Below are 19130 nucleotides of genomic sequence, written 5' to 3' on the forward strand. Positions count from 1 at the left end.
CACACACACACACACACACACACACACACACACAGCCCCCCCAGCACCGTGACAAACAGCTGCAATGTGACAAGGTGGAGTGACATCCTCCTCTTCTGCAGAGCTCAATCATTTCCGGCAACTTCCACAGATAAACTTCAAACACGAGCGCGGATTCTCGCGATAAAACTGATAGCGTGATTTAAGTGAAGAACCCTGGCGTCCAAAGGTGAAGTGGCGTCCTGAGAAATCTGGATTAACGCGTGGATAAGGGCAGAGCAGAGGCAGGACCCAGTGGGCGCTTTAAACCCGTCGCAGTGTTTTATGTTTTTTTATTATTTCGGAATTTTATTCAGCAACTGGTTCCGGATCCGTGTCACAGCTGACCTACTTTCCCTCCCGCGGAAGTTAACAAAAACAAACAGAAGGAGTTTAAAAGGTGACACGCTTGAGAGTGAGCGCTGTGTGCGCAGCGGTGAGAGTTTGCTGCAACACCTGCACAGGTAAACAAGAGTCCCGGCCATGGCTGCGGCGGCGGGGTCCGGTTCCGTTTCCAGGGGTCTCCGGGCCATGTTTTTCATGCTCACTCCAAACGAATCCTCCTTTGAGAAAGTGGAGGAAGTGCCTCAGTATGTTCAGCAGGTGGGTGGACGCTTCTTTCCTTAAAATGAAAACATCTGTACACGTAAATTAAGGTAATTTTTCAACTTTAGAGACTTTGTGAAGTCTCTAAACAAACAAAACAAACAATTTCATCTGGATGAGCATCAAACATAAAGTTTGTAGGTCAAAAGTTAAGACAGCTGATTATATATTTCAGAATATAACATTTATAGTTGGTATATAATGTTGTGCTTTCATATTAAGTATTTTTCTAGTACATAATTTAAACAAAAAAATATAAACATTTGTGTTTGCATGATAAAATTTTACTTGTCTTCAGGTAAATATGTAATAGATTTTGGTTGACTGGAGCATCTATAAAATGGCAATATTCTATGTACACTGAAATTAACATTTTGAAACATCAACTTCTGGGAAATAAATTGTTTTTGTGGGGAAATAACAAGCAGTTTGACGTCAAAAAGACTTTGTTTCTCATCTGTTCTTGAAGTTCATCATGATTTGTTGCTTCCTGAGATCCTCCAGCCTACTTCATGTTGTCAGTCAGGTTCTGTTTCTGAGAGATTTATTTATTTATTGGATTTATTTATTTGATTTTGGAGATCTGACAGGAGTCAGATGTGGGTGTGGCTGATAAAAGTGAACTTAGTTTTCTACATGTTATGGTTGATCTCTTTTCATTTAAGTAGGCGTGTTACTTTTTCACACTGTAAAAACACCAAAGTGTTTTTGGTCTGGTTTCTAAATCTTTGTACACTTGAAATAAGCAAGATATAGGATATTGTTTTAAGTCAGTAACTCCTTACTACTGATAAAAAAAAAGTTTTTATAAGTGAAATATAAATATGATATGAGAAAAATGTCTTGTTCCACTACAAGATTATTTTAAGTGTACTAGGATATTTCCACCAGAACAAAACCAAAAATACTTGGTTAGATTTGTTTTTGTAGATGTGTTTTTACAGTGCACATATGGCCAGGCTGGCTTGTACAGGTTTTTTAAATTAATAATTAAGCTTTTTGACAAATGAAATCACATTTTTAATCCACTATTTGTGTTTTCTCGTGTTATCTTTGGTGATTTACTGTCACAGAGCAAAGATAAGAAATTATTTGAATATGCTTTTACTGACAATCATTTATTCCACCAAAGAGTTCGCTTTCCACCATGTCATTGTAACATTGTAACATCATTCCCATGATGTCCAACTTCTGCGATAACTAGGAAGCAGTTCTGGTGTTCAAGTCTTTCTCAGCAACAGTAAATGAACCAGAGTAATGTTTGTTTTATACCATTTTGAAATGTTTTCAGTTTATTTCAGATTTGCAGCCATATATTCTCTTTCAACCCCTCCATGCTCTCAAGACTACTGGCGTAAAAACAACTTGAGTTATTTTGTGAACTGATAAATTGATTTAACCCACTGGCTGAATGCAGCTTTAAACATGTTTTCTTCCAGGATTAACTTGTATTTAGCTGCAGCCATCAGTTTGTTTGTCTTTGCTGGAGAAAAGCATCCAAAATTTTGTACCAAATCACCAAAAGTTTGATAATCTGAAATGTTAATGGTGCAAAGACAAGCGGTTGATACTAAAGACCAGACAAACTGTCCAGCAAAGTCAGAAAATTTTATTTTCTTCCCTTATTTTCCAGGTTGGATTAGGTTTGGCACAAACTAAATATGAAAAATCAATCTCTACATTACATTGTCTATTTAAATTACATACTTTATTTTTTGTTTTAATCCTTGAAATCAAAATGTTGTGCACATGAACCACTTTAAGATTCCCAAAACACTGAAAATGTTTTGAATCTTTTCTACCAGAATAAAGTTATAAAAAATATCAAACTGCTTCTTAGAATCTGCATTCAATCTTGCATGATTCAGTGCTGATTTAAAACTCTGTTGAATATCTTGACTTGGAGCTTATGACCTTCACATGACATTAAGACCGTGCCATGAAATTAAAAATCAGCCAGAGAGGGGATGATCTGGGCAGATTAATAAAAAATGCTGGAGGATCCCCATCATGAATGGTGGAGCATGAGACCTCACAGTCCGCCTTAAAGGAGCAGAAAACTTCTGCACAGCCGTGGAGACTGTGGGTCCGTTCACACTGCAGCCTGAAGTGACAGAATTCCAATTTTTTTCGACGTAATGCGACCTGTATCCGATTTTTTCATGGCAGTGTGAACAACACAGGTCGGATTCTTTTTCGAATGTGACCCATATCCGATACGCATCTGATTCAAATGCGACCGTAAAGTTCAGGTCACATTCATCTGAACTGAATGTCACTGATTCTCAACAAATCTCACTATTCTGTGTCCTGATACACGCAAGAGGGAAGAAAAACAACAACTATAATGGACTATAATGAGGATTAAGTTGTTAATATGCTGCTCCGGTTGGACAACAACTTCAAATATGTAAGCTAAGCTCCACCGTTAGCCTCCATATTTACTTCCGCAAACACTGAGCTCTTCTTCTTTTTATGGCGGTTGGCAGAACACTGAGAACGCTGACGCTATTGCACCCTCTAGTGCGCATGCGGGACACTTTCAGGTCATTTGCACGTTCACACTGCAGAACACATACAGGTCGCATTTACTGGTAGTGTGAACGGCCCCGGCAAAAAAATCAGAATTGGGTCACTTCAGGCTGCAGTGTGAACGCACCCTGTGGTGGCCCATAATCACGCTGAGAGCATATCTGGGTTCTGGAGAAACATAAAAAACAGACCGACCAAAGTGGCTTTGTGCCAATGCTCCTACCTCATCATGTCTGCAGCCGTCCAGCCTCTGGATGTGGCTGCTGTGCCCGTCTCATTCCACCACCGGTGGAAACCAGAACCTTGCATGTTAAGATCCATATGTGCTGGACCCGTGTGTAATGGTACAACCAGCTCGGAAAAACAGCTACACCAAATTGGAGCCTGAATCCTTTGAAGCTGAGAAATATTGTGACGTAGGTGAACAATTTCTCACAATCTTAGTAATACCAAGAAATCAGAGTGATGGGAATTATGGGTAAAAAGTTGAGTTGGGAGTCATCATTGAACGCTTTCCTATGTGGAAAAGTGTTGAGTCATGTAGTCTCGTTAACGGAGACAAATCAAACGTGATTTAATTTTTTTTGACTCGTTATTCTCCACAAACTGCCTCCAAATCGTAAATGTTCTGGAGTTGCTTTCTCATTTTAAGCTCTCTTCATAGATTTTGAATTCGATACAAGTCTTGTGATTTACTGGGTATTACTTTCTGTCTCTGAAGCCAGTTAAGAGTTTTTTTGGCTGTGTGGCTGGGATTATCATCTTGCTTGGAGCTGCACACTTGATTCATCTTCAGATTCTTATCAAGTAGGTTCTGGTTCGTTTCTCCATTCATCTTCCCTCAAACTACCATATTCCTTACCTGTAAACTTCTTTTTTGGTGTTGGGTTTTCAGGGTGAAGCACAGCACCTTTCTCCTTCCAAACATGGAAAAAGGTTAAACATCTAAAGAGTTTAGCTTCAGCCATAAGTGACCAGACTATATCTGTAGTTTATATTTTAACAGCCATCGCAAGTTTATGGTGAAATTAAGTTTGTTAATGGATTGTGCGGATGTGGGATATTGCATAAATTCCATATCACGATATATATTGTTATAAGTGGCAGTGACAATGTATCACGATATGATTTGTATAGAATTTACCGTAGAAATGAAATCGCATACTGAGTGGAATGTATCTATTTGTATGTGTTAAAACTCGTTTGTGTGCATTTTATTTGTACGTAATATTTTATGTTGCTCCTATTATTGGTAATGATGGGCAGCAGCTTAATCTCAGTGGTGACCACCTGGTTAAATCAAACTTAAATTAAAATATGTCTCTATATAGAAGCACAAAAACTTAATATAATGGATGTCTGTGTCAAATCCTGCTTTTTATTCACAGAGTTGAAACTGGGCCTTGCAGTTGGCTGCATTGCTGGTATTCAAACACATTCTTTGATTTAAGGTGGTAAAATAAATGGCTTGTATTTCGTCTCTTCCATGCTGTTTACAGATTACGTTTTTCTGCTCCTGGTTTGACTGTTTAACTCTCCTACGGTCTTAAGAGACAGGGTCATTCAGACCCTACATGTTTTTTACTCTCTTTGGTTGCACTGTACGATCTGACAAGGTTTTCTTTTTGTGGTTTCTGAAAGACCGTCAGACCGTGCCATCTGCTGTGCTCCTCCTGAGCATCGCGCTAAGACCACCACCAGGGTTAAGAGACGGGGTCCATTGGACCCAGCGAGCTTTACTCTGTGTGCTTTACGATAAGGGTCGTGACCCTATACTCCTTGCTTCCCTGCTGTCTGACCATGACATCTACCTACTCCTGTGCATCATGCTAAGACCACGGGATGCTAACCCCGAACCAGGTCCTTAATTTTTTACGTTTTATGCACCTTTAACGAGTTTTTCCCGTGCGCTCTCTGTGTTTTGATGACGGATATTCCGTCATCAACAAACATCACCGCGGCTAGCCGGTAGACAGCAGATCTCTATTGTAGGACAAATTTCTATCATTTCTACTGCATACCGTTTATTTCGAGCATTCCTACTGGACTATGGCTGTAGCATTCAGATGCTTAGAAACGAAGCTCTAGTTATTTGCATCGCCACATTTTGCAAGGTCTTTTTTAGCTTTTATCCGATAACTCAGTAATGAAAAACCTTTTTGTTGCCCATCAGTTAATATTTTAGCCACTACTGAGGAATACTTTCTAAACATTGACAGATTTCAGTGAATTTCTTGGCTTTTCTACTTAATTTGTAGATTTTTTTTTATTTCATAGAATGTGTGGATTACTTGGTTTGTTCCTGAAACTTGGTGTAAATTCAAAGTCAGTAGCAACGGAAATGCACCTTTATTACCTATTTTACCTGCAGTATAACATGCAGCTCACACATTTATGTTGTCTTTCTCTTGATTTCATCAACTTGTCTCTTGGAAATTAGTAACACGTTGGGGCAGCTCAGTTGGTCTGAGGATCTTCAGAGGCAGCCACACAGAAAACCTCACTGCCCAGATTAGGGTGATGGTAAGGAGGCCTTCTAACAACAAAGACTTGGTGCTTATTACCAAATTAAATTAGTTCAAATCCTGGTGGACACATGCAGAAAGCCGGTCATTTGCTGCAACAACCACACAACAAGAACACTATACAAAAACCTGCTCTCTAAACTTAAGTCGAGACATTTTTTTGTTTGTTTTGAGACAAGTTGCATTATTTTGAGAAAAAATGTAAAAAGGTTTCAGTTTACTTTAGTTTTGCGATTATAGGACTTGGTTGAAATCTTTCTAACTCGAGTTCAAACTCCAGTTCTTTCTGTTTTTAAAGTAGGTCAACTTATAAACAGAAAGAACAAACATAAATTTAATGGAAAGTGGTAAAACTTTAACTTTTCTCAGTGGAATGACCTCAAGCTGCAGTTTATTTCAGTAATGACTGTAAAATATCCTGAAAAAAATCCTTCTTACTACTGTCTCTTATTAATTAAATTAAAATGTGAGTGTCAGATATATGTAACAAAGGATTATGATTACCAGAAATAAATTATTTGAATCCATCTAAATTTGCACAAGAAACTCTTGATCAACGAGTTTTTAGACAGGGAAAGAGTTTGCCTGGAAGAACCTCATGAGTTTTTTTTAATCACACTAAAATTGAAAAGCAATGAGCTAAAAAGACGACAGAATTGTTGGAGAGGATGTGGGAAAGTATTGACCCTTCTCAGCTACGTCACTTAATCATTCGAGGCGCCATGATTGCCGCCAGACGTGAGGATTGGGAGTTTTGAACAGAGCGACTGAAATTGTTTTCCAAAGTTGTTTTTGCCAGTTTATTCATGGTTTCTGCTTGTTGGAATCGAGCTAATTTGTCTGAACGTAAAACACCTGGTTGGGTTCACAGACGACGGATTTACAGAAGTTGGAAACAGCTAGCTTAGAAACCGACCCGAACCTCCTCCTTCCTGACATGTTGATCAAATTACTGACTTCACCTGATTTCACACTGTATGATTGTCGCCATGGTTACTAATGGTTAGACGTACCTTCTCCATAATGTGGTATTTGATATCTTTCTAATCTTACCTTGCAAAAAGTGTTCACTGCAAATGTGCGGTTTTCCCCTTAGGGCTGACAGTCATTATAATTAACGCCCTGCTATGCTGATGCATCTTTTCTCATTGTTATAAAATAAGTTTGGTTTGCATCCTTGTCTGTTTGTGCAGTTGACCGCGCAGCACTCTGACTGTTTTTAAAGAGAAATCAACTAAATAGGTGCAACATTATGCTACAGATTTCTGTTTTTAGACCATTGGTTGTTTTGACGTCCGTCATGGCGCAGTGGGCGGAGTTCTGGAGAGCGTGACGTCACGGGCAAAGGGTCAATATGCACACTATTGAAATATTTTAGGAAATGACCGTGAATAAAAAAAAATAGGATATGATCTGTGTCTTCAATAAAGTTTTAGGATACAAAGTTCCATTAAAACCATTAGTATATTGGAGGGAAAACAACTAAAAGGAAGTGGAAACGCCATTGAGGAGCCAACGGGCTGCAATAGCAGAAAAGATGTTTATGATGGAGAAACTGACGCATAAGTCGAAACTACAAGAAGCACAAATGGACAGAAAATCGGCAAAATAGACAATTTACATAGAAAGATGGACGTAAATGTTAGCAGGCAGGTAGTTTAATGTGTCGTATGTCTTCTGGATTAAAGCAATGCAAAATCAATAATAAGCTACCAAAAGAAGTAATGACAGTCAGTAAATAAAACAATAATATTAAATATTTGAAAAAGTTTTCTACTGTTTGTTCTGTGCTGGACGGTTGCGGCTCAGAGCTGCTAATGCTTTTGATCGCCGTCTGTAAAGATTTCTCCTGCAGAGCGTTCCTTCGGCCAGAGCAGGTTGTGATGCAGCTCACCAGGATATTCTCAAAAGACTCGTTCACAAAGCAGCTTTGTCAAACAGCTGCCAAAACAAAAGCCTCTCTGAATTTCCTTTGGTCCATAAATCACCAATCAGAGTAGCAATATCCTGCAGACATGAGAAGCTTCAAAAATCAAGGCAACGCCACGGAACCAAAGGAGGTACGGTTGATTTATTGCATTACCTGAAATGTGCAACGTCTTCTGTTTTAAAGAGTAAAACACATCAGCAACATGTGATACTTTATTGGTTTTGTTCTGTTTTTGATCACAACAGCTACTCAACAGATTCCTCAGAGTACAGTTAAGGGTCGTGTCTTGACCCACTGAGTGCAAATGTAAGGACATGATTCAGTGCTCGGTTTGCTCAGACCGTCCGTCATCGAGACGTCAAACCTTTGGGACTGAAAGCTGGTTAACCTTTACATCAGTCAGCCTTTTACAGAGCTGCTGCTGCTGCTGCTGCTGCTGTGTCACCTGGTGAGGCAATCCGTCTTGACCACTCAGTCTTGGTCCAGACCAGGTCACCTTCAAGACAATGACACCAAACGGCTAATCTGGATTAGAAAAGAAGTCGAAAAAGTCCATAATTCAAGATGGCTGCCATGGTTTGGTGCAACTTTTTAAGAGTTAAGTCGAAACCGGACGAGGCAAAGTACTCAAAGTACTCAAGCAAGAGTAGTACTACTTCAGCATATTTTTATTCAAGTTAAGGTAAAAGGTAGCTGTCCAAGAAATTACTCGAGTAAAAAAGTATTTGGTAAAAAGTCTACTGAGTAACTGATGATATTATCGTTTAATATTTAAAAATTACACCATCAGAAGGACCAAAGTATATAGTTAAAAGAAAATTTTGGTATTTTAAGTAACAAAATTCAAGTAACAAAAAATAACAAAATCAGGCAAAAGAAAATGTTTCCAAATCTGTTTCTTTCAATAAGAAACTTGTGAAACTTGAACCAAAACTGCAGGTCTGTGTGTCTGTGTCTGGTGAATTTTTGGTTAAAACGTGTTTGTTTTTCATTCAGTGGGTAGAAAATCCAGAAATTTTGCTCAAGTAAGAGCAGAAATACTTCATAATGAAATCACTCAAACTAAAAGTAAAAAGTACAGTGTTCTAAAAATCTCTAGATAAAATATGTGCCTTTCTGTTGTTGGAATGTGGCTGTGTATAAATGTGGGGATTAGGGTTAAGGTTAGCTAAGTGACCAAGTTTGACTTGAAATTTCACACTAATATCAAAACAGAACCACTTAGGCCCAGTGTATGTAGTGCATATGAAAAAAGCTGATTTGGTTTCGCTGCTCTTTAATAAAACTATAGAAGAGGGTGTTGCTTGTTTTGACCATATTTTCCCAGCAACGCGGCAATATAAAGATATTCCTAACATGCAGCAGATGATGGTGGCACCTTCTTCCAGTTCAGTGACAGATTCATTTGCGTTTGTGCAATTATGTTTAAGTGGAGTTTACGGCAGGTGGCTAAGCACGCGTCCCTGAGGAACTCCGCTGATGAGACGCCGTTTTGACGACCCAAACCTGCAGAATGACGGCTTTGGATTGAGTTAAAGTGTTCTTAATGCGCAGTTTATGTAAAAATACTGAGCTATTATTTTATATGGTTGTCTTGCGTTTTATTGTGGGAAATGTCTGCAGCAGGTTTAAAAAACCCAACTTTGTTAGGTTTTTATGGGCACATTGGGGAGCAGAACAATTACCCCAGCAGCAGGGGCTCTTATAATCCACTACCCGGCATGATTAGGTAAACTTGTTGTTGCTGTAGGGTTTGATGGTGCCTGACTAGTTCCCAACTGTTTACAGTTTAAGATCTGCCATTAATTTTTCTTCGCTGTTGTTCTATGATCCCAGCACGCCAAATTAATTAGAAACAAAACAAAACACAATCTTCTAATTTGGGAGTTGTTTGGAATTATGTGTTCGTTAGACCCTGCCAGGTCTCCCGGCTGCTCCGTGATTTGAAAGCAAACAGTATTTCTCAGATAAAAGTGCACCGTCAGCCTACGTGTTTTTTTGCCAACATCAGTCATCCGTGACCTTACGCTCTCAACAAAAATGGGCTCGTTGGGAGAAAAAGCAGACATCTGGTCCACAAATGTCCTATTGCATGTAAGGTTGAATTCAGGAGGAAATAAAACACAATTATTAGATACCACAACAAACAGTTGCACTAAATCTGCTGCCGTATTAAATGGTCTTTACTGTGATTTTTAGTTTATGTGTTAGGAAGACAAAGTAACGCAGGAAAGGACGTTTTGATTGTACTCGAGATCAGAAAGAATCGACCTCAAAAGATCCCAATAAAAGGGGAAAAAATAACATTTTACATAAAAGAGAGAAAAATCAGGAGACGGGGAACGTTTGACATATGCATGTTTTAAAGAAAACAAAAACAAACGTGCATGAGAATCAGCCCGGATGAGATCGCTCCGAGCGAAACTTTCTGTCGTGGTGAAACTTTCTGCAGGACAGAAGTGGAGGGAAAGACGGGGGGACGGCTTTCGGCCAGAACGATAGTCTCTTCCTTTCTCACAGAGTTTGGAGGAGGCCTGCTTGTGTTGCGAGCCCATTTGTTAGCTGCCAGATGTTGGAACGTTGCGTGTGATCACGGGTCTCTGGTGGTGCTCGCGCCTCTGCCTGCACACACACCCACACACACACACACACACACACCTGCATGCACCGTCTCACTTCCTGCAGCTCCACCTGCACATGTGCGCCTCTGCGGCCCCGTTGTGCCTCCCCGCCTCGCTCCAGCCAGGTGTCCAACCTTCGAACTGAGCCTCCCTCGGTCAGCGTGGAGCTAACCAGCAGGGCGGCCTGCTCCTGAAGTCGCAGCAGCTCTGACCCGTTTTCTGACCCCCTCCCTCACTAATTTGTTACATGTTTGATAGATCCATTAAGAGGTTAGAGCATGTTTCCAGAACCCTTGGAAAAAGACGTCACCTGTTTGTTTAGCGTTCAGCAGCTTCAATGAGAAATCTAATATTTGTCTGTTGGATTTTAATTTTCCTTGCTTCTGTTTGACACGTTTCATCATCATTTTGACATTTCTAATTCCTCCGCTGTGGTTTTCTGGTCAAACTACAGCAGCTCAGAAGGGACAAAACCAATTTCATTACTTGATATAATCATTTACATTATAAACTATTAAACATGTTATGTAGCATATTTTGAAATGAGTTCTGCTTTAATCAATTTTTTTTTTTTTCAAATACTTGAAGCATATTCAGTAAAAACGGCTGACTGTGTAATTTGGTATATTATTATGTTGATTTGATAAAATTGCATTTACTTATTTTTGTAAAAATACTCAGTTTAAAATTACTAAGTAGAATTTAATTATATCATATCCGTAAGTGTTGAACAATAATTTTTACCCAATGGAAACTTCAGGCCTCACAAACATAATTAAATCAATAGTTTTTACTTAAAGTTGCAGATCTATCTATTCAGTTATATTGTCACGTTGTTCCCATTTTTCTTCAAGCTGAAAATTGTCACATTTTCTGAGTGAGGATTTCTGACGGCCTTTTCTACAACATGTGGGCTCAAAACAATATGAATCCAACCTTTCTGGAACTTTATGACATTTCTAATATGTCTAAAAGCAACATATTCTGGAAATACCTGAATGCTAGACAGATTACTTTGTTTGGCTGCATTTTATCACTGACCATCCTGCATTTATTTTACTTGGCTTCTTTCTGACGTTACTACTTTCTACAGTTTGTTAGCACTGATGTGTAATTCATCCACTGAGCTCATTCCTCCCTCCATCGCTGCTTTGTTCGCATGAATGTTTGCGTTTTTAAACCTGCCAAATCACGGTGACTTCGGACCTGCCGCTCTGGTCTCGTTCGGCGAAACAAACATCACGGACCACAAGACATGAAAGTCCTGAAAGGTTTCAGCTCATCCGCCAAAACAAATACTCCCTTTCAGTACAGCTAGTAAAGGCAACATAGGACTTGAAATGGTGTTATTCTTGTTCTAGCTGCGTCCTGACTGTGTGTGTGTGTGTGTGTGTGCAGGCCACGCCATACTTTGTGGGACTGATGCTGCTGGAGATGGCGGTGGGTGCGCTGATGACAGGAAGCCCTGTCGTTACGCTGAGTGACGGTCTCACCTCCCTTTCTGCTGGGATGATCTCCAGACTCCCGCTGTAAGTCTGCAGGACCCATCGAGGCGTAAATATGCGTCACAAAGTGAGGCAGAGGATCCCAGTTATACTTAACTAAGAACAGCGCAACTTCAACATGTTTTTACCCAAGTAAAAAGTAGCCATCCAAGAAATTACTCAAGTTAGAGCAAAAAAGTACGTGGTAAAACGTCTACTCAAGTTCTGAGTAACTTATCAAATTATCAATAATTTAACATTTAAAAATTACATCATCAAGTGGACCAAAATGTAAAGTTAAGAGGAAATTTTGGTATTTTAAAGACAAAAATGACAATGATTCATATAAGTAGCAAAAATAACAAACGTAAAATAACTTTTTTCCAAATCAGTTTCTTTCAATAAAAACTTAAACAAACTGCAGGTCTGTGTCTGGTGATTAATTTTTTTTTTGGTTAAAACATGTTTGTTTTTCATTCAGTGGGTAGAAAATCCAGAAATTTTACTCAACTAAGAGTAGAAATACTTCATAATAAATTACTCAAGTAAAAGTGAAAAGTACAGCGTAGTAAAAATACTCCTAAAAGTTCATGTTTTCAAAAGAGTTACTCAAGTAAATGTACTAAGCCAGTCACGTTCTGCTGGACGATCAATAGTTCCAGAACTTATTGCAATAAACAATAATATTGTTGTTTTGAGAACATTTATTTTGGTAATAATGGCATAAAAATGCAAGAACATATTCTGAACTCTAATGAACATTTAACACTGGAACTGAAAGACATTTTAAGTATCCAAAATAAATTAACATCAGAAACAACAAATACAATGAATTATGAAGTCTCTAAACAAAGTTATTTTTCAAAAACATGGAGAGTTGAGATCAAAACACCAGACTGACGACTTTTATCATTCAGCTTTTGGTACAAAGAGAGAAAAAAGAGGAAAACGATGAATCAAGCAAATGAAAATTGAGTTTCTTTTAACTCGATTTAATTTAATGCGATTAATTGCTTTATTGTTTATTGTGACAGACCTAGTAGACAGAAGAAATGGGAAGGTTTAAGCAGCTGATCCTAATTTATTATAATTTCTGTTTTGAAAGAAAAACATCAAATTCTTGTGCATCAGAATATAATGTGTTGTTAAAAGTAAACTGTCAAAATAAAAAAATCAGGAAGCAACGATTTACTTTATGTTTATGCAAATTTGTAATTAAAATGAAATGTGGAAAAGTCTGAATAAGTACTGTTTGGTTTTGTTTACTCAGCAGGCAAATGTGACTCTAATCCGATTTATTATTTTTTCTTTCTTTATGCGACTCGTGTCCGACTTCTTCACTTTTCTGTCAGAACGACCCTTTTCTGATCAAAAAAAAAAAAAAAAATCCTATTCATTTAATTTCCATATGCGGCAGTAAGTCAGATACGTTTTCAAAACCTTTCCACAGATTCTCTGGACTTTGACTGAACCATTTAGCACGCGATGTACTGGAAGATGATCATCTGCCTGTACGGTCCTTTGTGGCAGCAGGTCGTTTTGTCATGTTTTATGTAGCTCCATCTGCCTGTACACACCAAAACGTTCCACATACCCCACTGTCTTACCGTTACCCCTCCAGCTGCTCAATGTGGGAAGACAAAACCTGGCTTTTTGCTGAAGCAGAGCTCTGTCTGTGTCCGTCCTGCAGGCTGGTGATGAGGGGCTGCGAGCTGTCGGCCTACCTGTACGTGTGGGACCACTTCCGCCTGCTGGAGCTGCCCTGGGACTCTGCATGGACCTGGTGGCTCACCTTCCTCGGAGTGGACTTCTGCTACTACTGGGTCCATCGCTTCGCTCACGGTACCGATAAAAACCATTACACTGATGTCCACACACAATAGGAATCCAGGCTTATTAAAAGGGCTACTGTGAAAAATTCGCTTTTTGCACATTTTTATTCTTACATTTCAGTCTCTACTGCTTCCAGAAACATTCAAAGCGCTAACAAACAAAAAACACTCATCCGTTTTCTGGCAGTAATTTTATTGTTTTTTGGTGACCACAAAAAGAACCGTTTCAAAAACCTCCTAATACTGACGTCATGATCACCAGGCGTTCCCTCGTTACCTAGCAGCCCCAGCCCGTAACCTAGCAACCGAAGTGGAGCCCCGCCCCCGTATTGGTCTCCCAAGGGAGAAATTTGTCTTTAAAAAAGGGGTAAAGGAAATGACAAATGTCTTTTTATGGCATTGCATGGCTAAGCATCGGCTTGTATAAAAATATATCAACAGGTTTTTAAAAGTAAACCTAAAAAAAAAATACAAACTTTCCGTCATACTGTCTCTACTGTTTAAAATACTTTTAAGGAGATATTAAAAAAAACATTTTTGAATTGATAGTTTTCTCAATACAAGAACAAACATTGCTTTAAACAAAGTCAATAAATCCGTAAAACTAGCAGAAATGATTAAATAGACAAAAACTTTTGAGCAAAAGAAGCAAAATACACAAATATTCACTACATGTTTACATGCATTTCATCGCTTAACTTAATGGCTGCTGGAAAAGACGTGTTTTGATGTTGACTTACTATTTGGAAACCGTTTGCTGAAGGTTTGCTGCAAGTGTTTAAAGTCATTTTCACATATTTAAAGGTGAGAGTATTAACACAGAGTTAGGGGGCGTGGCCAGAAACGGCTTATTTGCATAAAAGTGACAGAGCCCTAAAACATTTCATTCTGGACTCAAAGTAGACAGAACTAAATAGACTGAAATCTTTTTATCTGTAGACACTATTAATGGGAAATTAGATGAATTTGCAAACAAAATGTAATGAGCATGTTTTATGTATGCTATCATGTTTAAAAGGAAACAAATAAGTTTTCCTTTAAGCATAAATGGGTTGTGACCTTGTTTTTTCACCTTTAATCAAAAATTATATAAAAATGTAGCCTTTAATGCTGAAGCTTCATTGTGTAGCAAAACGACTCTCTGAGCTTCTTGTTGCTTTCACAAAGTCCAAACAAAGGCTACAAAGTCAGCGGATGATAAATGGCCTAAAAATGTTGATTTAGTTGCCTTCCCTGCAGGGAGGAGCGGTGAACATGGCAGTCACTTGGTGTTTTCCTGGACACTGTAGAGGAAGCAATTATTTTTGAGTTACATCCAGCTGCTTTAGTGCTGTCCAGATGTAAGAGGCCTCAGCCTCCTGAGAGCTGCGGTCTCAACCCAAGGCTGCCACAGCAACAGGCTGCATATAGTAATGTCTCTGCATCTCCACCGTCCTGCAGCATCTTTTTTAGAAGGAACACAAGCAGAAAATATGGTCACGGCTCTGGCTTTTTTTCTCCTTTACAAGGATTTCCTCTGTGTTTGCTTAGTGATGCACATGGCAGATGTTCAGCTGCCACTCAGCCGACTGGATGAGAGGTAGGTATTTGTGGCCTCTGGCGATGTTTATTTGTGTCAGTGACACATCAGCCTTCATAGTTTTGGATTAAAGTCCGCCGCCGCTGTGTTGATATTAGACTCTGGCTGAACAGAAGCCTTCAAAATGTTTCCCGCTGCTGGCCAGAGAGTGTTTTCCGAACATGCCGTCGGAATTACGGCCGTCATTTTTAATTGCACTTTGATGTCATGTGTGCATGAAGAACGCTAGACATCAATATTGTCATGGTGACGCTACATCTGCATGTGTTTATAATCCCAAAACCTTGCAGGAAATGTGATCTCATTGGATGTTGGCGAGCTCTTCTTCATCGGTTATTTATGAAGATGCGAGTTTCCACAAACAAGTTGTTCTACACAGTCAATAATAATTAGAGCAAAGGAATGGATGTGAAATCGTAAAGTTGTATTCTATTGCTGACTGCTGAGTTGATGATTAATAACATGCTGATTTTCTCCTTTATACATACTTGGTTTATCCAGCGTTGTTGTCACACTGTAAAGAATCTATTGTCTTCATAAAACAGATTAACAGATTAAATCATAAAGTTTTCATTGATGATGAAAAATGCACTGAAGAGTCCTGTCATCATTATTTATTTATGCATCATTATTTCCTATCTTTTTTCCAATGCTTTGATCTGCGTTCAATGTAATGCTTTCTAGCCCTCCTGCCTTGAGAAGCCATTATTAATTTGGAGGTGATGTCACACTGTGTGTGTTTTAAAAAAGAAAATGTTACAAAAGAGTTTTACACAACTTTTTAGAATAAAAGCAAAATGTTTATGCAGTTGACAAAGTTAGCATGTTGTATGTGTTTATTCCTGACACCCCATGAAAACCTGCATGTTTTTATAACGTATTTATACACAGATATGTTATATCTGTGTATAGATATACACAGTGGTATTACAGATATTTAATACCACTTTCAGAAATACTGAGAAAACTCTTTGAAGTTGTCCTGCTGTCTTCAAACTTCAGCTTGTCCTCCTGACTGAAGCCAGAGTTTTGATTTCCTAAATGCTGTGGAGTGACTTGACTTCAAATGATTTAAATTAATGTAGCACATTTCAGCAGCACGACTTTTCAAAGTCTTTACATTACAAGGTCATAAAACACACAGTCAACAATTAAAACTTTACGTTTAGTTAAGCGCCACCGTTGATTGTTTTTCAAAAGCGACTCTGAACTGCTGGGTTTTTAGTCGAGATTTAAAGGAACTCGGCGTTTCGGCTGTTTTGCATTTTTCTGGAAGTTTGTTCCAGATTTGTGGTGCATAGAAGCTGAATGCTGTTTCTCCGTGTTTGGTTCTGTTTGGTTCTGGTTCTGTGGATGCAGAGCAGAACCAGAAGACCTGAGGGCTCTGAGAGGTTGCTATGACAACAGCAGATCTTTAATGTATTGCGGTGCTAAATGGTTCAGTGATTTATAAAATAACAGCAGCATTTTAAAGTCTGTTCTCTGAGCTACGAGGAGTCAGAGTAGAGACTTTAGACCTGATGTGCTCCATGTTCCTGGTTTTAGTCAGAACGCCAGCAGCAGCGTTCTAGATCAGCTGCAGCTGGAGGACTGGTGTTTTTTGTTTGATTTTAGCCACTGTTGCAGGAATCAGTGTGACCAAAGATTGGAAAAGAAACCCTCAAACGTCTCACAGATGACAGTGTGGAGTGGGTGAGCTTCGTTCAGACTGACGTCAGAAACGATGGAACCACTGAAGTCATTTCCACCAATGGGGGTAAAACCAGCTACTATTAGAGAAGCATTACTTATCGTGCAAATATGCAATATTTGTGTTTAAATAAGGCTGACAGTTTTCTATGCATTGCTTGAGGTGGTCACAAGTATTCATGGATTTTATTGTAAACTCATTTTTGGACATCCAGCTGTGATGTTGGAGGCATTTTAGTGGATATGATTCATGAAAACCTGAATTCTTCTTGCATCGTCACATGCTAGTTTTTATGTATTCATTGTAGCAATTTTATATTTGAATTGTAAAATCAGTTTTGTTGGATGTCTCAGAAGTGTGAAGGAATCACACTGTTCTTTCTTCGTTTTTCCCGCCCGCTGGGGATGTTTTTCTGGAACCCTTTGAGGTCACAAAGTCATAAGTTCCTGAGCAGCTGCAGTTTCTCGGGATATAAACGCTTTTTCCTCTTGTTACCAGAAGGAAGCTGCTTTTTGCGACCGCAGAGGAGCGGGCCGCCGCCGTCCTCGTGCCTCACTCTGGTCAGCTGAGGTTGCCTCACTCAACATATCTGACCTCCTTCTCCTTCCAAATGAAGCTTTGGTTGGAATACCCCAAAAAGCCGGAGATGCGTTTTGCCCATTAATGCTCAGAGCTGGCTTCTGACTGCTGGATAATCGTACTTTATGAGCTGTGTCTTGCTTTACTACTTTTACTTCTTGGAAGAACTTCGCTATAGTTCAAAACAGAAGAAAAGTTGCATCTTTAATCCTATTACGTCGAGGCATAAGAGCAATAAATCTTCCATTTGAATAACGAAGGAAAAATTACAATACATATGCTCAAAATGAGGCAAAGTTACACCCTGTGCTCAGAGGGGGGAGGGGTAAAAATACGTTTTCTCAGTGTAAAATATAATTGTGAGTTTGAGCAGTTTTATGGTTGATTTCATAGTTTCCCTCCCATGACCTCAACATAAAAAGGATCGCTCAGAGATAATTAAGTGGAAGGAATTTGGCAGTCATGTGCGCTGATGCCATCTATGTGCAGGAGACATTACTGGAGGGGATTTCTGCTGCCAGACACTGATTCTGGAGATAGCAGCAGATTGAAACAGAAAACTGAAACCACCTAATCAGCAAGCCCTTTTCAGGTTTAGAACTTAATGAAATTCAGGTTTCTACATTCATACACACACGCTCACAAAAATAATAATAATAATACTAAAAGCCTGTGACCAGACGTTTTTTATGGGCCTTTCTTTGCATTTGGCTGCAGTCGGCGAAGACAAACAGCAGTTGTGGTTAAAGCTGAGGCAAATCTGGAACTTCAAACATTTGAATGACCTTTGTGCACACACTGCCTTTCCAGTTTTGCTCCTAATATCAATATTTGCACGAACCCATATCGTCAGTGCGCGTCCCAGAAACAAATACTTAGCTACATTACTTATTTATGAAATAATAGGAGCTTTTTCTCACTTGCTTTTATCTTAACAGCCACAAAATCCAGTCTAAGATTTTGATAAATGACCCAGTTTACCTGATGGTTTAGTTTTTTACAAAACAGACAAAAGTTTGTTTTGTTGTCTTTTGTTTTCTGAAGCGCCTTGGACGGGTTTGGGTGCTTGTTTCGGATGCGGCTGTGTTGTTGACAGGCCTGTTGATTCTGTTTATTCTAAACCCGTATCGCTAGCACCACTAATAGCAGCTCTGCGCTCGGCCTGCATCTTCGTGCAGGCGTGCCGGCCAGGTTGAAGCCATTAATCAGCCAGTCAGCTGTCTGCGCTCTGATTATATGTGAGGTAATGGAGTTACGCTGCAGCCGTCTCGCCGCACCAACGGCCGCCGCTGTTACGCTTATAGCTCAGAAACATCAGAGTATCACTTATAGACATGAAATGGTATCATTACCGACTCAAAATGACGTAATTTTAGAGAAAAGAAAAGGGCTTGAATCGGTAAAAGAAAAAAGGGGTTTGTTTTTCTTTTCCTGCTTCTGAAGGATCTCTTGATGAAAGCCAGTTGTTACGGGACAAGCTGGGTAAAATATTTGGTTGTTTTTCCGCAGCGCTGCGTGATAAACTACAGCAGAATCATTCTGTGGAAACATGAAGTTGGGTTTCAGCTGAATGTGAGACAAAACATGGAAACTTTCTGAATTTGGGATAATTAAAAGATGTTTAGGCATAAGTATGATGAATGTACTTTTTAGCCATTCATATTTCCGATGGTCCATTTCAGTCGCAGAAGTTTTTAAATAATTACATTAATTAAAGAGGCGGTATTAAATAAA

The 19130-nt window shown here is 39.1% G+C and overlaps 1 protein-coding gene across 1 annotated transcript in view; it reads left to right on the forward strand.

Annotated features, from left to right (window-relative positions):
* Window positions 1–154: 154 nt before the first annotated feature.
* Window positions 155–19130, forward strand: part of agmo (alkylglycerol monooxygenase) — a 77142-nt gene continuing 58166 nt past the window's right edge. Inside the window, exons 1-3 of the mRNA XM_008430938.2 lie at window positions 155–621; window positions 11631–11761; window positions 13407–13558. Of these exons, the coding sequence (XP_008429160.1) occupies window positions 502–621; window positions 11631–11761; window positions 13407–13558 (403 nt within the window). The 5' untranslated portion in view covers window positions 155–501. The remainder of the gene's footprint in view (window positions 622–11630; window positions 11762–13406; window positions 13559–19130) is intronic.

This window comes from Poecilia reticulata, linkage group LG16, assembly GCF_000633615.1.
Source record: "Poecilia reticulata strain Guanapo linkage group LG16, Guppy_female_1.0+MT, whole genome shotgun sequence".
Lineage (NCBI taxonomy): Eukaryota > Metazoa > Chordata > Actinopteri > Cyprinodontiformes > Poeciliidae > Poecilia > Poecilia reticulata.